The 23,371-nt window shown below is 49.0% G+C and overlaps 1 protein-coding gene across 1 annotated transcript in view; it reads right to left on the minus strand.

Annotated features, from left to right (window-relative positions):
• Positions 1-2,739: 2,739 nt before the first annotated feature.
• LOC149331532 (neprilysin-1-like) overlaps positions 2,740-23,371 on the minus strand; it is a 32,712-nt gene continuing 12,080 nt past the window's right edge. The window contains exons 7-12 of the mRNA XM_089557360.1: positions 22,433-22,531; positions 16,441-16,740; positions 15,125-15,322; positions 10,533-10,762; positions 5,302-5,445; positions 2,740-3,216 (exon numbers count right to left, since the gene is read on the minus strand). Of these exons, the coding sequence (XP_089413486.1) occupies positions 2,866-3,216; positions 5,302-5,445; positions 10,533-10,762; positions 15,125-15,322; positions 16,441-16,740; positions 22,433-22,531 (1,322 nt within the window). The 3' untranslated portion in view covers positions 2,740-2,865. The remainder of the gene's footprint in view (positions 3,217-5,301; positions 5,446-10,532; positions 10,763-15,124; positions 15,323-16,440; positions 16,741-22,432; positions 22,532-23,371) is intronic.

Below are 23,371 nucleotides of genomic sequence, written 5' to 3' on the forward strand. Positions count from 1 at the left end.
ATTCCCGCAAATCGAACCCAATGCAAATCCTTTGGCGCTCGAACCGAACGATAATAACACTGGCAGAGATAACGGGAGTCCTAACCTGGAGAGAGGGACCTCTAGGTAAATCTTTCTCTGAAGTACGAACTTTGCACAGCAGAGGAGAAAATGGTCCACAGATTCAATGTCCCCGCATGAGTCAAAGTTTGTCGGTGACCACCCTCAACTTAAACTGGGAATTCTGCACCGCAACCTTGTCATTGATACCACGCACAGCCTTGTTTTGCACGAATGGACGTTCCAATTATATGGTAAGTGCTGATAATCAGTGGTATTTAGTAAGGGATTGCGTAACCCTCGATCGAGACTCTTTCTTCATCCTCTTTATAATAGCACATACCCACGTGGGGGGATTGGCCAAGGTATAGTGGTATAAATAAGGAAATTTCCATAGAATTACGACAAAATATCGGAGCCAAACGCGAATTTCGAAAAATGTATTCATGAAAAACGACAGGAGAATATTTCTTCTTCATAATATTTATTCTGCTTCGTCATAATGGATGACAGACATGCCACCAGTCACGGCATCTCGAAAGCGGCCGTGATAAAAAAATCACGTTTTTGTATTACGTAGACGTCCACACCGTCACATCATCCCCGATTTAAAAGTGAAGACAGGAAAGGGTTCTCAAAATGCTCTGCTTATCTATAGTCATTCCGTGTAAATATGAAGCTTTGTCAATATTGTCATCATTATCATGATGATTGTTGGGGCTGCCCTCGAGACATATTGCGAGTACCCTCAAGGCGGCCTGGCCATGACATAGGCGGTGACTTCCACATAATAAATTAACGCAAAGAGTGAATGCAGAAATAATTACATAAACTGACAAAAAAGGAATTGAATTGGATTTTGTGACAGAGATGGTTTAATGTGGGAGATAGGTTTCATGAGATAAATTTCGGTTTAAAGAAAAAAAAAAGAGTAGTAAATCACGTGCGAAGACGTTTTGACCCGGGAAAAAAAATTTTGAATGGCGGAGCATAGATTTTCTTTCACTGTGTCCAAGCATAGAAGCTCTAACCGGGTTTCAGAATTTGTTATTTCAAGCAGTCGCTTACTTATGGAAGCGAAGCGGCGACATAACAGAAAATGATCTACTGTTCCAACTCAGCCGGGTATGGACACAAATAGGAGAACAACAACACAACCAGGGGGAGATCGAAAGACCAGTCAAGATCGGCTTCAACATTTCCTAGCCCAACATGCACAAAGCCGTATTTTCATCTTTCCCCGTATTTCTTCCTGATCAATAGCCGACGGAACCGTCCTTCTCACCTTTCTTCACACGCTGATGACGTATTTGCCTAAAATCTTCGGCTACCCCACTGCATGAAATACCGATATAAGAGAGAACGCATGTCTTAGACTGCAGATGATGTTGGTGCTAGCGGTAATATTGTGTATGAAAATTTTTAGCCGCACTCATCTTAACTTCACCAGTGAGTGATGTGCGCCTAACTATACCATTCTGCGATACGGAACAAGTAGGGCATACCAAACAATTCTGGCCGAAAGCATTTTTGAGCGGAAAAACGTTAATGAACGTAATTTTTTCATACAATGTAAGATTTCACTACAACAATCAGTATATCCGCAGATCACCCGACGGCAGTCTTGTATTTTTTTTCCTATTAACGTTTTGCTATCGTCAAAACCGTGACCCGTTGGTTTTCTATGGCAGTCTTAACTGTTCGTTGCGATTGATGGAAACACTTTAAAAGATTTTTGTAGCGAGAGCTACACTACGCTACCCAGTCGAGCATTTCGCCGTGAGCCTGGGAGACCGATAGTGCGCATGCGCGGCGCATGACGTCATAGTTCGCCGCCGCCGCCGCGCGAGGAGCCGCGCCCGCCCTCTACGCCCGCCGGCGCCGCGCGGGAATGCGCGTGGAAGCTGTCAAATTGTTACCGTCGCTGCCGAAGATCACCAAGGGTGTTAACTGGGGCCCCGGTACAGGATGGAGAAGTGCTCTGGGGCTGTGTGTTTGATGCCGTTGACCAAAAACCAATCGTAGCTACAATAGAGATGAACACGAGTTGAGAGTGTGAGATTCCTGATTTATTGTGCCGCTCTCGCTGCGGGCATCGACACCGAATTTTTTGTCGTTGATGGGCGTTAAGCAGTTCCGAATGCGGCCCGAGAGAAGCTCTAAGGAAGCTAAATCTTCTTCAGGCTCAGGTTGAAGTACTAGTTCTTGACCTTCTGCTTCGCCCCCTCAGGCATCTATGTCTGTGAGGTCACCCCGCAGGACATCTTCGATCTTGGAATCGCTTGCGATGTAGAGGTCAACTGTTGTAGTCCCTTGTGATCAAGGTTGCGACTTCCCGCCGAAAGTTCGCATTCGTCCCATTGGCACATTCGTCCGGTGATTGGCTGTCATATCTTACGAGTTTAATTCTGAAACTAAATGTACTAAGCAAACATAGCAAGTTATTATCCTGAACGACACATTTGAGTGTTCCTAATACTCACAAGCACAAGAACAAAATATCGCACCTTAGCAGCAGGAATTATGTTATACATCTCATCCAAACACTTTAGCACTGAACAAATTATACAGTAGCTAATGAACTAATGTAGTATTTAAGAAGAACAAGAATGTGTACATATATAAGTATTAAAATAACTAGAAGTTGGCAAGGTCTCCAGCGTAACAATGAGAAAACGAGGTTATTGATCAAAAGTACAAAAGGGTTAGTGCGGTGTGGTCAGTTTACGGTATAGAGTACAAAAACATCATCATGCAAACAGGAGGCGACCTTACATTGAAATATGGCGCCATCACAAACGTTCATATTACGCCCTCACCACAGAGCTACCAAAAGTCGCACCTTTTCTCGGGGTTCATCATTTCACCAGGCCTGCAGTAGAAGGCGTCTGCAAACTCGGGCATGTTTTGCAGGGGCACTATGCAACGGGACCGGCTGTGCCAGTAGCGGTTGTTGACTGCTCGCATCTTACTTTTGTCTGAGTCACACCACTTTATGCAGTGCGCCACAAAGAACGTCTGCTCGGCGGTGAGAAAGACGTAGGGCACAGTCTTAGTGCGCAGTCTTTCCGGGAGATGGCGGTAGGCGTCGTACGCCAAGAGGATACCCGCGAAGTCGGCGAAGCCTTCGGAGTCTATAACATCGTCCAGTGTTCTTGCCCGGGCTTCCGATTCCGCCTGCGTGCGCAGAAGACATTATGCTTATATTCCGAACTAGAGCGTGGATGCACTTTCCGAAGTTTAAGCAAGAATTTGCTTCAGTGCGGTGTTGGAACACTGGCTCACGGAACAGCCGCTTCACGCACTGAGTTGACGATGGCTAACAAATTGCACGTTGAGACCGAATCGATCCACATTGTGGGAGGTAGCTGACGCGCTATCCCGTGCCCCACGTTGGGCGCCAGTTGTGGGGTTCCTAAGTGGACACAGGCCACCACCCACCGCGGGTTCGAGCTTCGCGCGAGCCAAGGGCCCCGATCAGCCGTCACCACACACACACTGGGACACCGTTGCAGCGCACTCAACCTCCGCTGGGAGGAGAGCGATTCGCCGCAAAGAAATAGGCCTCCAAGTTCACAAAGGAGACGTTTATTCACATCGTCCTCCAGCAGATACACACACACTCAATCGTCACCCCGTCCCGGGGGCGCGCGAGGAGCAAAGCTCCGCTGCGCGCACGAAGCGACTCGAGTAATGCGCACCGCTAGCACGCCGCTGCAGGAGAATGTCCCCGCGGCAGTGCTGTGATCTCTCTCTCGTGTCGACCGTTGGGCCGGTTGCGAGAGAGAGTGGGCATTCAACGCAAGGTACGCCTGTCAGAGGTCGCTGGACCCCGCTGGACAGGCTCGAGCCGCTGCAGGTCAGAGGACACGTGCGGGCGAGCTCGAGTAAGCACTGGTCCGAACGGCAAGGCCGGCACGGACAAACAGTAACGTACGCACCTTACGCTGTCTCGGAGGGATCTCTCTCTCGGGGCCCCGCTCGGACGGTCGCGCGGCGCGCGGCCGCCCAAAGCGGGGTCCCGAATTCCCGCCAAAAGGCGCCAATGGCAAAGGCCCTTGGGGAGCCGGGGCGGAGCTGTGGCTAAATGACAGTGATAAGTCACCCAGCCGCCTCTCCACCGCCTGAGGCGGGAGCAAGGGAAAGAGGAGAAACAACGCGGGCGGCCGGCACAGCCGCGCAAAGGCGACGGCGGAAAGCCAGATTCCCACAACATATCGAACCAAGAGAGTTAATTTACAGCGTTTATGTGGAACGCATAAACTGGTATGGTTTAATGCAGAGATGTGAGTGCCCCTATGTAAAAATTGTGGTTGGATCAGCTCGTGTTAACGGATATATCTGCAGGTGCCATAATTGCTTCCATCGTGAGGATTACAAGCCCTTCTTTCTTTTCCTCTCCTTTTCGCGTCTAGATCTGAACTTTCCAGGTTGACCTTTAAGCCCTCCCTGCATCAATTCTTTATCCCCTGGTTACTGAACGCAAATAGAACCGCATGGAACCATTAATTTCGTATATTTTTGTATTGGATGGCTTTCTGAGATGAGACGACTATGGCTTGCATAAAGTTAATAGTCAGTCTCCGAGAGCGTATCGGTATACGGCAGCCGGACTGAAAAGTGATATTTCAAAGAAATCAGTATATTGTGGGAAATATCTACCCTTAATTAATGCACTAATATGTAATCTGCGTTCTTCATATTTATTTTCCTGCACTGCTTGAAAATAACAGTTATGACCGTTCTCGAAGGGTGGTTTTTTGCACCTAAATACATTCAGCGGTATTGCACACGAATCTTGGAAAGGTTTAACTTTGCTGCAGACTAATTAATTTCATTTTTCCACAACTGACTGACATTGTTGTGAAACAGTTTTCTCGTTTTATTGCGGGAGTAGCATATCGCGTATTTGCCCCTGCTGTTAAAACGTGCCAATGGATTGACGGTACATGAGAAATTAATAAATAAATATTCGGTGCTTCAGTAGATTCTCGTGAACCTATGAGGCCGAACTCACGCTGGTATGGCGCTCACTACGCTCGACCACAATGTACCGTCTTTGTCAAAAGTAACCAGGCTGCATGGTTTGCTTCTAGTTCGTACACTGGAGCCCTTGTGGGTTTCCTAAAGATCGAAAGTTGTTCGAAGGTTAAGTCCTTACCTTAACGACCATTCCAGCTTCAGGGAAGCTGTAAGGGCTCCACTGTACGAGCTGGAAGCAAACCATGCAGCCTGGTTACTTTTGACAAAGACTGTACGTACCTTCTGATACGAGGCTCGAAGGCAGAGCACTTTCTTCGCGTAAGTTTGCATCGTCGGCGTGCCGGCGTAGTAGACGGGACGTTCTAGGTAGTCAACCGCGATGCCCGTGACGTCGAAGCCGTGCATTATTTCGTGACCGACAATCTGCGAACATTGTTGATAAGGGGAAAGTTGAGTATCTCAGAGGTAGGGGAACAGTTTTTACTGGTGCAAAATAAGCTGCACTTTATCTCCGTCTATTTAGTGTGGAACGAAATGTTATAGAAGTACTAGAATCAAGCAAAAAAAAAACGCCTATAAACTGTAAAAGAAAAAAATCCGGAAAAAAATTCACAACTATCGCAGCTTCAGTTGGAACCTCTATGCGTGTCTGCGTCAGTTTCTTTTGAATTTTTGTTCGATCAACCCCCTTATTCGGACTAGTAACTGCTGTAGCAGCTACCTGCTATGCCGTCATGGTGCTGACATTTGAATAAAGCACTTCTTTTATTTTTGATTTCCATTCTCACTGTGCCTCTGTCTACAAACCAGAAAGTTCACAGCCTGGTGGCCAGGTTGTGATGCCATCACAGGGTCGCGTGTTCTCCTCGACCAATCAGCGAGTTTCGACATTGGCAGGGTTTCGCTGTGAGGACAACTGTAATGTTATCCCATTAATAAGCGTTCTCTTACTCACTCTTAGGAAGCCCTTAACCGTTACCACTCGTTTCATTACAGAAAATCCTGAGCATCTTAATGCCGAACACACACTGAGTAGTATGACTGGGGTTCAATATTGCCGTGCCGCTTACCTCATGTTTCACATTTTTCATAGGAGCGCTGGTGTGCACTTGGGGTATGATTACAGTATTCACTCAGAAAATGAACTCACGCACCCTAGTGGAGAGCTTAGGCGCTGACAAGGCAGACGTTACCTGATGGTGCAGCCCGCTTTCCATCACCTCGGGTGGACACCGAGCGCTTGATGCTCCTCTTGCAACGTTTTAATAATTTTTTTATAATTAAAAGCAGCAACGCCAAAGGGACGCTATTTATATCTAAAACTTAATTCCTCTCCCTCGCTTCTTTTCGCCACTTTACTACAAATTACCTGGCGCCTTCGATTTGGTTTGGTTTATTAGGGTTTAACGTCCCAAAGCGGCTCAGTCTATGAGGGACGCCGTAGTGAAGGGCCCCGGAAATTTCAACCACTTGGGGTTCTTTCGAGAACAATATACCACTATTCTTACGGCCGGCCATGCCAGATGGCTACAGAAGATCTGAAACTTCTGTTTTCAATGATGGACTCCAAGGCGACAACGTAGATGCTATGTAAAATATGACATCGCACTACCAAGAACCTGGTGCCTTCCTCTTCTAGAACACCGTTTCCGTGTATGAGTACAGGCAAGAACTTTTATCTTGAATCCGCGAGTATAACTGACGTTCTGGCCCGTAATGCTGTCCAAAGAGAGCAACTAGAGTTCACTTTAGCACAGCTCACCATCGAGACGAAGCTTAATTGTAAGAATTTGCAACAATCAATCATTTATACGGCAGATCGAAGAGAGAAACCCTTCGTGACCAGTCTGGTTTCCTACTGGTTTCCTGTTTGCTCGCGGAATAATCTTACTGGCTCTTCGTCTCATAGATGAAGGTATAGAAACCTCTATGTTTGAGAGATGGTGTGGTTGTTTCGACATTCGAAAAAGGGCGCCAGCTAGCCTTCACTCCCATCAGCAGCAGTCTGTGCGTCGAAAGAATGTGGTGCTCTTATTATGCGAGGAAAAATAAATTTTACCTTTTCCACACTCAGATTAAGGAGGAGGGGAGGAGGGATTTTCCATGCTCGAGCGCGTTCATTACAGGAGTAAATACTGCGCCTTGCTTTCCTTCGTTGTGTCGCAGAAAGAAAGCAAACACGGCTCGAGAAGAATATATCACTATTCTTACGGCCGACCATGCCAGATGGCTCGAGAAGATCTGAAACTTCTATTTTCAATGACGGACTCTAAGGTGACAACGTAGTTGCTATGTAAAATATGACAAAGGATTACCAAGCAGGGCAAGCCCATGCCGTGACTGGAATTTAATTAATCCCTGAACAACCTGTTTCGTTAATTCCTCCCTGAACAACATGCTTCGTTATTTCACACCTATCATATCGAACTTCGGTAATGCTCGTCACCTATTTGCAGTCCCCGCGATGTCGCTCTTAAACTGCGGTAATGCTCGGCACCTATTTGCAGTCCCCGCGATGTCGCTCTTGAACTGCGGTAATGCTCGACACCTATCTGCCGTCCCCGCGATGTCGCTCTTGAACTGCGGTAATACTCGACACCTATTTGCACTCCCCGCAATGTCGTTCTTAAACTGCGGTAATGCTCGACACCTATTTGCAGTCCCCGCTATGTCGTTCTTAAACTGCGGTAATGCTCGACACCTATTTGCAGTCCCCGCAATGCCACTCTTAAACTGCGGTAATGCTCGACACCTATTTGCAGTCCCCGGGATGTCGCTCTTGAACTGCGGTAATGCTCGACACCTATTTGCAGTCCCCGCGATGTCGCTCTTGGACTGCGGTAATGCTCGACACCTATTTGCACTCCCCGCAATGTCGTTCTTAAACTGCGGTAATGCTCGACACCTATTTGCAGTCCCCGCTATGTCGTTCTTAAACTGCGGTAATGCTCGACACCTATTTGCAGTCCCCGAAATGCCACTCTTAAACTGCGGTAATGCTCGACACCTATTTGCAGTCCCCGCGATGTCGCTCTTGAACTGCGGTAATGCTCGACACCTATTTGCAGTCTCCGCGATGTCGCTCTTGAACTGCGGTAATGCTCGACACCTATTTGCAGTCCCCGCGATGTCGTTCTTAAACTGCGGTAATGCTCGACACCTATTTGCAGTCCCCGCGATGTCGCTCTTGAACTGCGGTAATGCTCGACACCTATTTGCAGTCCCCGCAATGCCACTCTTAAACTGCGGTAATGCTCGACACCTATTTGCAGTCCCCGCGATGTCGCTCTTGAACTGCGGTAATGCTCGACACCTATTTTCACTCCTCGCAATGTCGTTCTTAAACTGCGGTAATGCTCGACACCTATTTGCAGTCCCCGCGATGTCGCTCTTGAACTTCGGTAATGCTCGACACCTATTTGCACTCCCCGCAATGTCGTTTTTAAACTGCGGTAATGCTCGACACCAAATTTGCAGTCCCCGCTATGTCGTTCTTAAACTGCGGTAATGCTCGACACCTATTTGCACTCCCCGCAATGTCGTTCTTAATCTGCGGTAATGCTCGACACCTATTTGCAGTCCCCGCTATGTCGTTCTTAAACTGCGGTAATGCTCGACACCTATTTGCAGTCCCCGCAATGCCACTCTTAAAATGCGGTAATGCTCGACACCTATTTGCAGTCCCCGCGATGTCGCTCTTGAACTGCGGTAATGCTCGACACCTATTTGCAGTCCCCGCTATGTCGTTCTTAAACTGCGGTAATGCTCGACACCTATTTGCAGTCCCCGCAATGCCACTCTTAAACTGCGGTAATGCTCGACACCTATTTGCAGTCCCCGCGATATCGCTCTTGAACTGCGGTAATGCTCGACACCTATTTGCACTCCCCGCAATGTCGTTCTTAAACTGCGGTAATGCTCGACACCTATTTGCAGTCCCTGCTATGTCGTTCTTAAACTGCGGTAATGCTCGACACCTATTTGCAGTCCCCGCAATGCCACTCTTAAAGTGCGGTAATGCTCGACACCTATTTGCAGTCCCCGCGATGTCGCTCTTGAACTGCGGTAATGCTCGACACCTATTTGCAGTCCCCGCGATGTCGCTCTTGAACTGCGGTAATGCTCGACACCTATTTGCAGTCCCCGCTATGTCGTTCTTAAACTGCGGTAATGCTCGACACCTATTTGCAGTCCCCGCAATGCCACTCTTAAACTGCGGTAATGCTCGACACCTATTTGCAGTCCCCGCGATGTCGCTCTTGAACTGCGGTAATGCTCGACACCTATTTGCACTCCCCGCAATGTCGTTCTTAAACTGCGGTAATGCTCGACACCTATTTGCAGTCCCCGCTATGTCGTTCTTAAACTGCGGTAATGCTCGACACCTATTTGCAGTCCCCGCAATGCCACTCTTAAAGTGCGGTAATGCTCGACACCTATTTGCAGTCCCCGCGATGTCGCTCTTGAACTGCGGTAATGCTCGACACCTATTTGCAGTCCCCGCTATGTCGTTCTTAAACTGTGGTAATGCTCGACACCTATTTGCAGTCTCCGCGATGTCGCTACTGCGGTAATGCTCGACACCTATTTGCAGTCCCCGCTATGTCGTTCTTAAACTGCGGTAATGCTCGACACCTATTTGCAGTCCCCGCGATGTCGCTCTTGAACTGCGGTAATGCTCGACACCTATTTGCAGTCCCCGCAATGCCACTCTTAAACTGCGGTAATGCTCGACACCTATTTGCAGTCCCCGCGATGTCGCTCTTGAACTGCGGTAATGCTCGACACCTATTTGCACTCCCCGCAATGTCGTTCTTAAACTGCGGTAATGCTCGACACCTATTTGCAGTCTCCGCAATGTCGCTCTTAAACTGCGGTAATGCTCGGCACCTATTTGCAGTTCCCGCGATGTCGCTCTTGAACTGCGGTAATGCTCGACACCTATTTGCAGCCCCCGCTATGTCGTTCTTAAACTGTGGTAATGCTCGACACCTATTTGCAGTCTCCGCGATGTCGCTACTGCGGTAATGCTCGACACCTATTTGCAGTCCCCGCTATGTCGTTCTTAAACTGCGGTAATGCTCGACACCTATTTGCAGTCCCCGCGATGTCGCTCTTGAACTGCGGTAATGCTCGACACCTATTTGCAGTCCCCGCAATGCCACTCTTAAACTGCGGTAATGCTCGACACCTATTTGCAGTCCCCGCGATGTCGCTCTTGAACTGCGGTAATGCTCGACACCTATTTGCACTCCCCGCAATGTCGTTCTTAAACTGCGGTAATGCTCGACACCTATTTGCAGTCTCCGCAATGTCGCTCTTAAACTGCGGTAATGCTCGGCACCTATTTGCAGTTCCCGCGATGTCGCTCTTGAACTGCGGTAATGCTCGACACCTATTTGCAGTCCCTGGAATGTTGCTCTTAAACTGCGGTAATGCTCGACACCTATTTGCAGTCCCCGCAATGTCGCTCTTAAGATCAGGTTGCAGACAAAATGAACGACGCGTACCTGGCCGAGACTTCCGTAGTTGAAAGCACGTGGAGCGCCCCTGATGTAGACTGGCGGCTGCAGTATGCCGGCAAGCATAATGATACTGTTCTCCTGGGAATTGAAGTATGCGTTGGCAGCAGCAGCCATGAAGTTCCCGGTAGCATTTCCCCTGATGGTGCGATATGTCAGGATGCGCAGCGACTCCAGATACGGATGCAAGAAACTCCAGCCAACATCCGGGTAGTCAGCTGCGTGAGCACGAAAGAACAATATTCTCTTGTGCAATGTGCTCATCATCGGTAGAAGGAGTCGCCAGCCTGGTTTCTTCACGGCGAAACAAAATTATCTCCCACCTACATCCAGTTAGCCCTGACCTGTACTGTCTAGGGCGATGGCACCTGTGCATGTGTTTTATTTCATTTTGTGACCAGAATTTTTTTTATTTAAATGTCCTCTCTCATAATGGAGAATTCGCTCAAAACTTAAGGAGGCGAAGACATTCGTTTGTCAATCTCATTTCTTCTGTTTATTCATATTAAAGATTACCAGTGCATTAACATACAATAAACGCAATTGACGTTAGAGCTACTAGCTATCTATCGGTATCTTCTGAGCGTCTCCATTAATATTAACGTTAACTTTACTTAGATTAGGATTGTGATGACAGACGTAAAATCATTTTGGAAAAATATTCATATGACTGCGATTAAGTCGCTCTAACGTTCATGTGTCTTTCATATTTGTAGGTTCCTCTGTACTTGCTTATCGCAACACATTAATGCGTTTAGTTATGTTTGATTGTGTTGCTATATTCTGTTTGGTTCGTAATTGTGTTTACAGATTGTCTTGAGATCGAGTTACTTAAGCTTCATACCGCAGGTGCAAGCAGTTTCTTCCAATTTCTTAAAAGTAGTAGCCGGTGCTGCTATCCGGCATCAACCTCTTCTTTAATGTCCATGCATATACGTATATATGGACATAAAAAATCATCCTTCGTGCCATTAAGTCATCTAAGTCGCATTTTGTCACAAAACACACTCTAGAGCTTGAAACCGAGAACTTTTACGAGGTAAAGCTATCATAAGACAATCCTTCGCATATCAATTTTTAAAAGACTCTCTTTGGCATCTGCGCGTTTCCACTTTTCATTCATGTTTGTGGGGTTTAAATGGGGGGAGATAAACACGTATTCCCCGTTTAAGCGCGGCTGACATGGTTCAAAACCGCGCTGACCCCACCCCGTGGTCGCGTACGCTACTGAGCGCACGCCGACCACGGCGGGCCGTGCTCTACGGGAACAAAGGAACGACACAATGGCTGACACAAAAAAGGCATTTATTGCTATAGCAACAATAACGCCAGCTAGCAACAAAATACACTGAGGAATCTAGGATGTCCGACTCACCAGCACGGCTACGAGCGAACGTTCGCCCACGCTAGGGCAAAGGGATAAGCTCCGAGGCCAGACGGGACGGGGTGGCGGGAGCAAGTTCCGACTACGAGGCGCCCGCGGCCAAGAGCGGAGCTTTGCGCGTGAACGTCCACACGCTATCCTGTCCCGGGGAGAAGAGAGCCAGCTATCCCTCGCGCGCGCGCAGCAAAACGCCATCCGTGGCGCTAGTGTCGCTGCGACGCGAGCGCCCTCTCTTGTTAGTTAGAAGTAACCGAACCGAGAGGAGTGCTTTTCGGGGGCAGCTGACAACGGTGGGGTGCAATGCGGGAAAGTGAACGCAGGGGACGAAGGCGTCCCCACATCCCCCCAACCTTAAATAGACCCACGCGCCTGCAAGTTACATGCTATGGAGGAGTCTCCTGGTCTTCATGCACTTGAGGCAGGTCGTGCAGCGGAGGTCACGCCGACAGAGTGCACGCAGTCTTCCGCGGTATTCCGAAGGCGGCGTGAAGGTCTCCGCTGGGACGACTCGCATGGCCGGCGGACTATGTGCCCGCAGGCCCGCGAAGAGGAGGACCGGTTGACCACTGCAGGCCAAGATTCCGCAGTAGTCGCCAGGGCAACAGCAGCCAGAGGTGGCTGCTGTCTGGTCTCGCCACAGCTGCCCCGGATGGATGCGGCGAACAGGATACAGGCCGCTCCGTCGCAGCAGGCGGCAGCGAGACGATGTGCACAGGACAGCAAGCCGCAGTGGCTCCGCTGGATCTGAAAGATTGCCAAAACACACTCCGCATGCCTTTAACGTAGGTCACGGGAGGGGAAACGGCGTACACAAAGGCCTGGTGGCTCAATGCTCAACTCGCTAGCAAAACGTGTCGGGCGGCAGTGCAACGCAAAGTTCGAGTGAACAAAGCCCTTTCTTGAGTTGAACGAGAATGCTCGGTTCATGCGAGGTTAAAAAAAAACGGGTGGGCCAGCAAAGTGCGCTCCCTCTCAACATCACGGTCCGGTGGTCATGTCACTTTTGACAAGGTGCAGGCAGCTATGAATAGCCTTAGGCCTCACCACCATAGTGACGGTCGATGACCCCCAACAAAAGAAGGACCCGAAACGGGTTTCGTGCGCGCAGCCGCGAGGAGACATCAGCTTTGTGGGGTGGTCCTCCCCGCTCACTGCACAAAGCAGCTTCTGAGCGATCGGCGCCCACCGTATCGGACGGTGTCGGAAGGCCCGGTGCCGAGCTGCAATACCAGCGAGCTCGTTACGGCACCCGTGGCCACAGGCCACCCGGCTCCCGGAGCCGCGACTCCCAGAGTCGAAAAAGAGACAGCGAGAAAATATATACAGAAAACTCGGACCACCCACGCGGCTTCCGTACTCACTCGCTTCGGGCTCGGCAACTCCGCGGGCGCTAGGCCTCGCGCTCCCTCGATGCGGACCAAGTGGTTCTTGAAGCAACTCCAGGAAGAAAACTTCACAAAAAAACATGCTGAGCATGTCGAAAAGTTCAAACATGCTGCAGCGCAATACACCTCGCACTCAAGAAAGCATGCCGCAGGTCCTAGCGATCAAAATTCACACTAGGCCTACCACTTGTCAAGTATGGACAAAGAGCGTTCCTCGAACCAAACTGACTGTCGTCCAATGTTCCAAGAGCAGGCCCCACGTTGGGCGCCAGATGTGGGGTTTAAATGGGGGGAGATAAACACGTATTCCCCGTTTAAGCGCGGCTGACATGGTTCAAAACCGCGCTGACCCCACCCCGTGGTCGCGTACGCTACTGATCGCACGCCGACCACGGCGGGCCGTGCTCTACGGGAGCAAAGGAACGACACAATGGCTGACACAAACAAGACATTTATTGCTATAGCAACAATAACGCCAGCTAGCAACAAAATACACTGAGGAATCTAGGATGTCCGACTCACCAGCACGGCTACGAGCGAACGTTCGCCCACGCTAGGGCAAAGGGATAAGCTCCGAGGCCAGACGGGACGGGGTGGCGGGAGCAAGTTCCGACTACGAGGCGCCCGCGGCCAAGAGCGGAGCTTTGCGCGTGAACGTCCACACGCTATCCTGTCCCGGGGAGAAGAGAGCCAGCTATCCCTCGCGCGCGCGCAGCAAAACGCCATCCGTGGCGCTGGTGTCGCTGCGACGCGAGCGCCCTCCCTTGTTAGTTAGAAGTAACCGAACCGAGAGGAGTGCTTTTCGGGGGCAGCTGACAACAGTGGGGTGCAATGCGGGAAAGTGAACGCAGGGGACGAAGGCGTCCCCACATGTTCAAGCAACGATATTTCTCTAGTTACATTTTCTAGATTCCCCAAAATTGGTCAGTTGTAAGGCCTTTCCGGTGTCAAGTTTCTTGAGCAAATGAAATGAATGAGATGGAAATAAAACAATTGTACAGGTGACGAAGAAGAGAAGAAGGTTATTCAATGTTGAGCAAAATTACAAATCATAGCATTGTCTCTTCCGCACCTTGACTGAATAGGGACCCATGCAGGATTGTAAACTGGCATACTTCAAACAAAGTAAGCCTGGGAATAACGCGCAGGGTGGTAGCTCTCGATCAGGCGAAGCTGAAGAGTAATTGCATTCTGACATCGAGTCAACTTTGAGGGTATCCCGGAAATACGGTTGGCTAGGGACGCATATAAAATGCATGAACTAAGGAGTTTCTCACATCTGGAAGCCTCAAAGAAAATAAAAAAAACACTACATTCAGAAAAAACATTGCTTCCTTAATGCTAAGTTTTATGTACTCTTGTCGAAATGTGACGCAATTTTAGTGACAGACAACCCTATATATAACGCACAAAGGCGTTAAATCCATATAACGAACCTGAACATGTTAGGGACTGCTTTATTGTCAATATTTAGTTTTTTTCAGGGAAGATAAGCATGAGTGAGAATCATGTCGCTGTTGCAAGGATTTTAAGGATTTATAGTTATTAAGGAAAAAAGCTATCGAGTTCATCTTAGACTGTGCACTGAATTTCGTCACATGAATTCCACGCGCACTAGAGCCATCAGCAGCGTAGTCTGGCGGCGAGGGACTGCAACCGAAATGACCGTAGTTAAGAAGTTCAATGCGATGAAGAGACAACGGAAGCATCTATACCGCCACTTTTCCCGGAGTCGCTGCAGATGCGGCTAAGCAGCGACGGGGCATAAGCGTTCAAAGGACGAGTAGTGTTCAGGGCTGCTTGAAGCTCACCAAAGGTAGCTTCCAAGTAGGACTCGTTGGTGTATTCCCACGGGTAGCCCACGACGAGGCCTAAGACTGCGGCCTTATCCAAGGCCAGTGTTCGCACGGGGTCCGTAATCCAGGCCGACCTCCTTAAGTTTCGCAAAAGGGCCTGGATCAGCCGATGGGCCAGCTGAGCGGCAGACGAGAGCGCTCTAGGCGGGACGACTGAAATACAGCACGCCCGTTGTGGAATCGCCAATGTGAAACATGCGCCATCAGGAGAAAAAACGAGTAGCGCTCAGCTGGTTGGCTAGAAAGATCTCAATTGTCCACACACTTCAAACTGTTATGGTCAGGTCCGACTTCAACAAAATGCGACGAATCTTCAGACAACGAATAGAACGAGAGCTTATCTGTATAAGAGCACTTGCTGCTGGGCTAGTTGGTTTTGGTTCATAATTAAATACTTTTTAGGCGCAAAAAACAGACAAGACACATAGGTAGGTGACAGGACGAAGCGCCAACTTCCAACTGATTTTATTGCATGCATGGAACGTATTTATACAGCTTGTCGTCACATGTGCAGGAGGGTAACCTAAAGCTCAGGAACGACATGATAAGGCGCACTCTAGGAATTTCTTTTCACAGTTATACAATGCAACTTATGTGTCGCTTACGCACAAGTCGCCTTACTTTTTGATGAAAAACGCTTCTATCAACTCCCCTAGCATTATTGTCATTGCTTTTGCCCAGAATGCGCACATCAGTGAAGCATGGCTCAGTTGGAAGTTGGCGCTTCGTGCTGTCACCTACCCATGTGTCCTGTTTTTTGCGCCTAAAAACTATTTAATTATGAGCTTATCTATAACTGTTTGAATTTCAAGCAGGGAAGATGCTTTGAAACACGCATACACTAGACGGGGTGGGGACAGACGGTAGTGTTCACTTTCTATCACGCGGGCTGAGTGTTGGGACTGTGTCGTTTCATTACTTTTGCTCCTTGGTTCAAGATACCAGAACTGCTTCGATGGACGGTGCGCCAGCGTATTGGTCCTCTTTCCTCGCGGTTGCAACGACAAGAAAAAAATTATATGCTTTAGAATTTTGACAACAGGACCGTTTAATAAAGTGCAAGATTAAAAAGCTGATTTCTTTTGCTGTTGCGATTGGCTAGAGAAGTAATACAAGACGCCGCGGGCCGCGGTCCCGTGTTAACAGCAGCTGTTTTCTTTTAAGCTGTATCCTACTATAGTACTTTTCCTCTCTGCCTTGTAAGCTGTAGGTTACCTACATGCTTCCCAGTCCACGATTGCTGCCAAAATAAAAGACGAAATAATACACACAGTTGTCGAAATATTGCTTCGAGACGGCCAGTGCCATGACGCTGTAAACTTTTTGATAGCAGAACTCTTCGACGGTGTTGTTCTTGGAGTGCGCAGTTTTTCTCATTTCCTTGCCATGGGCTAAGGGCAGAAGCCGGTGCAGGAGGCTCCAAGCCAGCAGGAGTCGGGAGTCGCCACGTTCCAGACTGGAGTCGAACGTGAGCAGCGCGACGACTGCTGGCGAGTTGTCCAACACCAGGACAGGATGCCTCGCCTTGAACGTGTTTTGTGAGTGGTCCGTGATCGCCTTCTCCCATTGGGCTGAAGGAGACGCGTGGTCGGAAGCGGTCAGCTTTCTTCTGAGTCCGTATTAGAGAAGTGCTGACTAAGTGTTCAACTGTGTTCAACTGTGTTCAACTGGAAGTCGCGTAAACCCACAAAAAAGACGTACCATGTTGCTCAACACAGCGGCTGAAGCCGCCGTCTTTGATCGCATTAGCCTTCCCGAAGTTCCTAAACCCTATAAATAAAACACAGCCGCTCGTTTCTACTTCGCACGCGGAAACATAAACGACAGGTATTTGTAGAACGAATGATAAAATATTCATAACTGCGTTATCTTTATCGATGCAAGCGGAAGCGCTTTTTCAGCGGATATGACGTAATACCAGAAGCCAGGAACCTCACGTTGCATAGCCCTGACTCCCACGTTCTGAGTCTCGGCCAATCGGTTGGGACCGAAGTGGACGAGCCCACTGAAAAGACACGTTCAGAATAAGGACCGTGGAGCGACTTGGCACAAAACACTCTGAGCCAGGCAGCCAGAAGGGGGGTAGAGGGGCTAGTCTTTGTGGACTCTACACGTTGTCGCATGCCTTAGTCATTAATAATCAAACCGTATCTCAGATAGGAGACTCGCTGCATGCACAGAAACATAGGCCATAGCCTCGTCAAAGAAATAACCGTTTGTCAAGTGGAGCACTTTGTCAGTTTTACAAAGTGTCAGTGAGCATTATGTAGCTGATGCTAAGCATTGGCATGACATTAAACGCGCAAATATTTAAGTAAATTACCTCAAGTTTGCAGCCACTGACATTTGCGACTTCTTTAAGACATCAAACACGTGGAAGATTCGGAAACACCCAATTAAGCAGCATGGTTATCGGCCCTAACACTCTCTTAGAAATTATGGTTACTGCTTGCCTGATTGGACAGGTAACTTCGCTAATTAAGTTTGTACAAATTACGGTGGTCCCAAAATTTTTGTCACGGCGCTTTAGAGTGTGGAGCCAGAAATACACAGTGGCACACTTTATATAACGGAGGATTTATATAGAGAACGAAAAATCCATCCGCTTAACACTCTGTAACAAGAAATTAAGCGTGAAGTTCTAGTGTGCCCAACCGTACACGTGTCACAGCTCGAAATTCTTTTTTCGAGCGTTAGCTCTACTACCCGGGGTACAACTTCGGAAACATGCCGGTACTTTGACCTTCAAGATCAGCCAAGGTCACAGGGGAATTCAGTCGATTTCGCTATATTCTGACTGTGTCTAAGCGCAGTACATGTTACGTGATAAGCCATGAGTTTGGACCTTGCGTTCATATCTTTGGTAAATTCTAGTTACATCGACTAATTACTGGCCCGAATTGATTAGCGTAATTCGTTAATTGCGATCAAAACCAAGCTTTGCTCTACATATTACTGATATACCGTTGGAAAGCTTAGATGAAGTGCAAATGCCCTGCGAAGCTAACGACGAATTAATTAGCGTTAATTAGTTGCAATTAAAACCAAGCTTTGCGTACTAGCAACGAGTCATATACCGTCGGAAAACTTAGCTTGAGCGGAAGTGCGCTGTGTTGGTTATCAGCCTGAATGAATTAGCGTTAATGAGCTAACTGCAATTAAACCAAAACCAATCAGCCCCAGAGCTAACACTCTACTAACTAGGGTTAGCAGAGTTTAACCCCCTACTCATTTTTATTTCCTCGCCGTAAGCCCCGCATTATGATCTGCGGCGTTTTGGCGGACATAGATTATATCTTCAAGCCTGACCTGTGGTCAAGCTTGCGCAGCCGCTTCTCGTTCTGCTTTCCTCGCAAGCTGCGGCTCACTTATCTTGCCTAGGAATAGAATATATTGGGAGTAGAAAGAGAAACAAGAAAAGACAACTGTAGGAGCGGGAACAGAGTCACTATTGTTGCGAATGGGCATTCCACCACTGTTGTCCCTATTTCTAACGTCAGGGTGATCATGACAGTGCGGCCGAGTTTCCTTGCTTCTCATTCCGCTGTGGTCACAAGCTCCGTACGGTTTATTAATCTTGCCTAAAGAAATGTAGAAGCTGGAATTGTCACCATATTTGCAACTGGGCACCCCACTGTTATGACATCAGGGTGATCATCACAGTGCGGCCGAGTTTCCTGGCTTCTCATTCCGCTGTGGTCACAAGCTCCGTACGGTTTATTAATCTTGCCTAAAGAAATGTAGAAGCTGGAATTGTCACCATATTTGCAACTGGGCACCCCACTGTTATGACATCAGGGTGATCATCACAGTGCGGCCGAGTTTCCCGGCTTCTCATTCCGCTGTGGTCACAAGCTCCGTACGGTTTATTAATCTTGCCTAAAGAAATGTAGAAGCTGGAATTGTCACCATATTTGCAACTGGGCACCCCACTGTTATGACATCAGGGTGATCATCACAGTGCGGCCGAGTTTCCTGGCTTCTCATTCCGCTGTGGTCACAAGCTCCGTACGGTTTATTAATCTTGCCTAAAGAAATGTAGAAGCTGGAATTGTCACCATATTTGCAACTGGGCACCCCACTGTTATGACATCAGGGTGATCATCACAGTGCGGCCGAGTTTCCTGGCTTCTCATTCCGCTGTGGTCACAAGCTCCGTACGGTTTATTAATCTTGCCTAAAGAAATGTAGAAGCTGGAATTGTCACCATATTTGCAACTGGGCACCCCACTGTTATGACATCAGGGTGATCATCACAGTGCGGCCGAGTTTCCTTGCTTCTCATTCCGCTGTGGTCACAAGCTCCGTACGGTTTATTAATCTTGCCTAAAGAAATGTAGAAGCTGGAATTGTCACCATATTTGCAACTGGGCACCCCACTGTTATGACATCAGGGTGATCATGACAGTGCGGCCGAGTTTCCTTGCTTCTCATTCCGCTGTGGTCACAAGCTCCGTACGGTTTATTAATCTTGCCTAAAGAAATGTAGAAGCTGGAATTGTCACCATATTTGCAACTGGGCACCCCACTGTTATGACATCAGGGTGATCATCACAGCGCGGCCGAGTTTCCTGGCTTCTCATTCCGCTGTGTTCCCAAGCTGCGATTTACTAATCTCTCCCAGACAATTGTAGAAGCGGGAACAGAGTCGCCAGTGTTGCAATTGGGAGCCCACCGTTGTCCCCACTGTATTGACGCCAGGGTGACCATGGTGGGGTGACCATGGTAGTGCGGCCGAGTTTCCAGGCCTCTCATTTCGGTGTCCTCATAAGCTACGGTTTAACAATCTCTCATAGACAATTGTAGAAGCAGGAACAGGGTCACCATTGTTGCAACTGGGCACCCCACCGTTGTCCCCACAGTTTTGATGGCGTGGGGATCATGGTAGTGCGCCGAGTTTCCTAGCAGTCGGCGCGGCTTCATCGTAGGGGCAGGCTAGCTGAAGAAAGATGACGGTGGAGAAAACGAAAAGGGCTTTTTTATAGAATGTTTACAACAGAGCAGTACAGAGGTTTGGCGTGGGGGCCGATAGCGGCTTCTCGAGACGGGCTCTCTCGGTGACAAACGGCGGTGACCCGGTCGCAACGTCGGTCTCTCCGCCACCCCTTTGATCTCTGTGGACACTTCATACCGGCGGTGGTATACCACGATACCTCGGGTTTGGTCGGTACCTCTGATACAACAATGGCCGACTAGTGCTTCGGGTGCTCCTCCGCTGCAGCGAGGCGCTTGGAACTATATATCAGGCAGCTATCAGACACCTAACAAGCAGCTAACTATCACAGTGAGAGAGAAAAACTTTATTTCAAGAGGAATTCAGGGCACGCCCCAGGGTCCCCGCACGACCCCACTGCACTCAAGTGTTTATTTTACTAAGGACCATAACACTGGCGGCCCGGCCGGTGGCGATGGTTTGCACGGCCCTTTCCTCCGAGCGCAGCATGGTCTCCCAGTCCTCCCAGGTCTTGAGGTTCTCTAGGTCCCACGGGGGATGGTCCGCCGGGCAGAGGGAAAGGATGTGGAGAGAAGAAGCGAAGGGTTCTGGGCATAGAACACATGCCGGAGTGGGGAAGGATGGATGATAATGGGCTAGGGTAAGGGGTGAGGGGAGAGAGTGTGTCTGTAGTCTGCGCCAGAGTGTTGCTTGTTTGTTATCTAGGGAGGAGTGGGGCGGGGGGTAGAGCTGGCGTGAGGCTCTGTAGGCCTGCGTCAGCTCGCTGAATGAGTGCATGCGCTCCTTCGCGAATCCCCGATCCGAGGCCACCTGAGCCCGATTTAAAGAACCTCGGGCTAAAAGGTTGGCGGCCTCGTTTCCGGGATTCCCGGAGTCCGCAGGCAGCTATATCAGCTCCACTTGGCGGGGTGGGGGTGCATCGGGCGAGTCCAGTATGCCAAAAGCAGGGAAATGGACTCGGCCTCGAGGAAAATTTAGAATCACAGTTTCAGAGTCACTTAAAATGTACCGGGCTTCCGTGCGGGTGATAGAAAGTGCAATGGCGGCTTGCTGTAGCCTCTAGGGAGGTGTCTGGAGGGAGAGGTAGTGTGAGGAGGGCGGACAAAGAGGAGTCCACGACAGTTGCTGTCGCTTCATCACCAGTGCAGGCAGCGTCCACCCATACGGCGTCCGGCTTGGAGCCGTACGCTCGATGGAGTGCCTTCGCACGGGCTCTGCGGCGCTGCTCATGGTGGGACGGGTGCATATTCCTCGGGAGCGGCCTGATGAGGAGCTCCCGGTGAAAGGGTCGTGGGATGGCGAGGAGGGTTGGGTCGTTGGCCGGTATTCTGATTCCGAGGGAGTCCAGAATATACCGACCTGTGGAGGTTTGTGTGAGCCTGATGTACTGGGCCTGTCGGTGGGCCTCCACCAGTTCCCCGATCGTGTTGTGGAGGCCCAGGCCTAGCAATCTGTCTGTGGGTGTGTTGAGGGGAAGATGAAGTGCTACCTTGAATGCCTTGCGAATCAAAGCACCCAAAGCGTTTATGTCATGTTTGGATAGTTGTAAGTATGGGGTAGTGTAAAGCGGACGGGTGAGGACAAAGGCATGAATGAGGCGACATAGGTAGCGCTCCTTCATACCTTTATGATGTCCCGAAACTCTGCGGATGAGCTGCGATATCGCGCCTACAACCTGCTTGAGTTTGTTGAGTGTGGCGGTGTTTTTGCCATCGTTTTGGATGTGCAGGCCCAATACACGGAGGGTGCCAACCTCAGGTACTGGGTCACCATTCAGTTCAATGGCAATGGGGGAGCGTGGGCAGCGGTGGTTCTTAGGCCGGATGAGGAAGACTTCGGATTTCTCTGGGAAGAAAGACAGTCCGATGGTCCGTGCGTAATTTTGGGTGAGTGTGGCTGCTTCCTGTAAGCCTCGCGATGATTCACGCCGGGCCCGGGCGCGTTCAGGCGTGTTGCCGCCGCACTCTGTGCATAGAGGTGGCCTTGTGCTGCGCCGATAAGCTCGGCACCTGGCAACGGCATGCCAGTTTTTTGCAACGTTCTAGCACAACACTATACCAGGTCTTTCAGGGAAGCTGAACCAGAGCTTTCTGAAATATGAAGGCTGCTTCTGCGGCACAATAATAGCTGCGTTGTCGGACTTAGGAAACAGACCGAAAGATGCGAAACGCGCATGGCTCCACTCGAGCATTTCTTTAAGAATGTACTTTTTCTTGCGAAATTTGGTGCAGCTATTTTTCACAGGAGGAATAAAGCATCCGCACCATGCAATTCTTATCAAGGGATTATGAACGGCAAGTGCAATGTACCTGCTGTAACGTAGTTCTTTATGAAGAATCCAAGTGTTTGGACAGTTGCCCGCAGCTTCTTGTCCTTGTTTTTCCGGATACTTTCGATTCCTTGTCGCACTGCAGCAAAACAAAAAGGATAATTGTGAAACACCCTTGTGGAACTTGCCATCAAAAGTGTCTTTTTGTATCCTTCAATCTGAAATGCTAAGATATTACAATTAGTAACGATTGTTAAACGAGGTCTCATAAATATAACAATCTGAGTAACGAACAATTAAGAAAAATAGGTTTCCAGTTAATTATAACGAAAAATTTATCGCTGAATATATCTAATATATAGTCCCTAACACAACTTAGAACAGAATTTATAAATATTTATTTATTTACAATACCCTGAATCGACGAAGCATTTTACAGGGCAGCGAGGTTGAAAGAAAAATATTAGAGGCAAATGAAATGATTGGTTTGGTTGGTTTATAGGGTTTAACGTCCCAAAGCGACTAAGGCTATGAGAGACGCCGTAGTGAAGGGCTCCGGAAATTTCGACCACCTGGGGTTCTTTAACGTGCACAGACATCGCACAGTACACGGGCCTCTAGAATTTCTCCTCCAAAGAAATTCCTGCCGCCGCGGCCGGGATCGAACCCGCGTCTTTCGGGCCAGCAGCCGAGCACCATAACCACTCAGCCACCGTGGCGGCGCAAACGAAATGAATACAGACACGCGGTAACAATTTGCGACAAGAGAAAATTTCCTGGAAGACTTGTTAGAAGACTAGCAAGTTGTCGACAAACAACTTCTCAGAATAGTACAAATGCGTGTGCGTGTGCGCGTGCGCGTGCGTGCGCATGCACATGCGCGTGTTGTGTTTTATGGCACATAGGCGAATTGGGCCATCATGCGCCAAGCACAAGGAGTAGTATAAGTAAAGACGGTGTAACCATATTAAGTTCAATA

Source organism: Amblyomma mixtum, chromosome 8 (assembly GCF_055824585.1).
Source record: "Amblyomma mixtum isolate Tamu chromosome 8, ASM5582458v1, whole genome shotgun sequence".
In the NCBI taxonomy this organism is placed as follows: Eukaryota; Metazoa; Arthropoda; class Arachnida; order Ixodida; family Ixodidae; genus Amblyomma; species Amblyomma mixtum.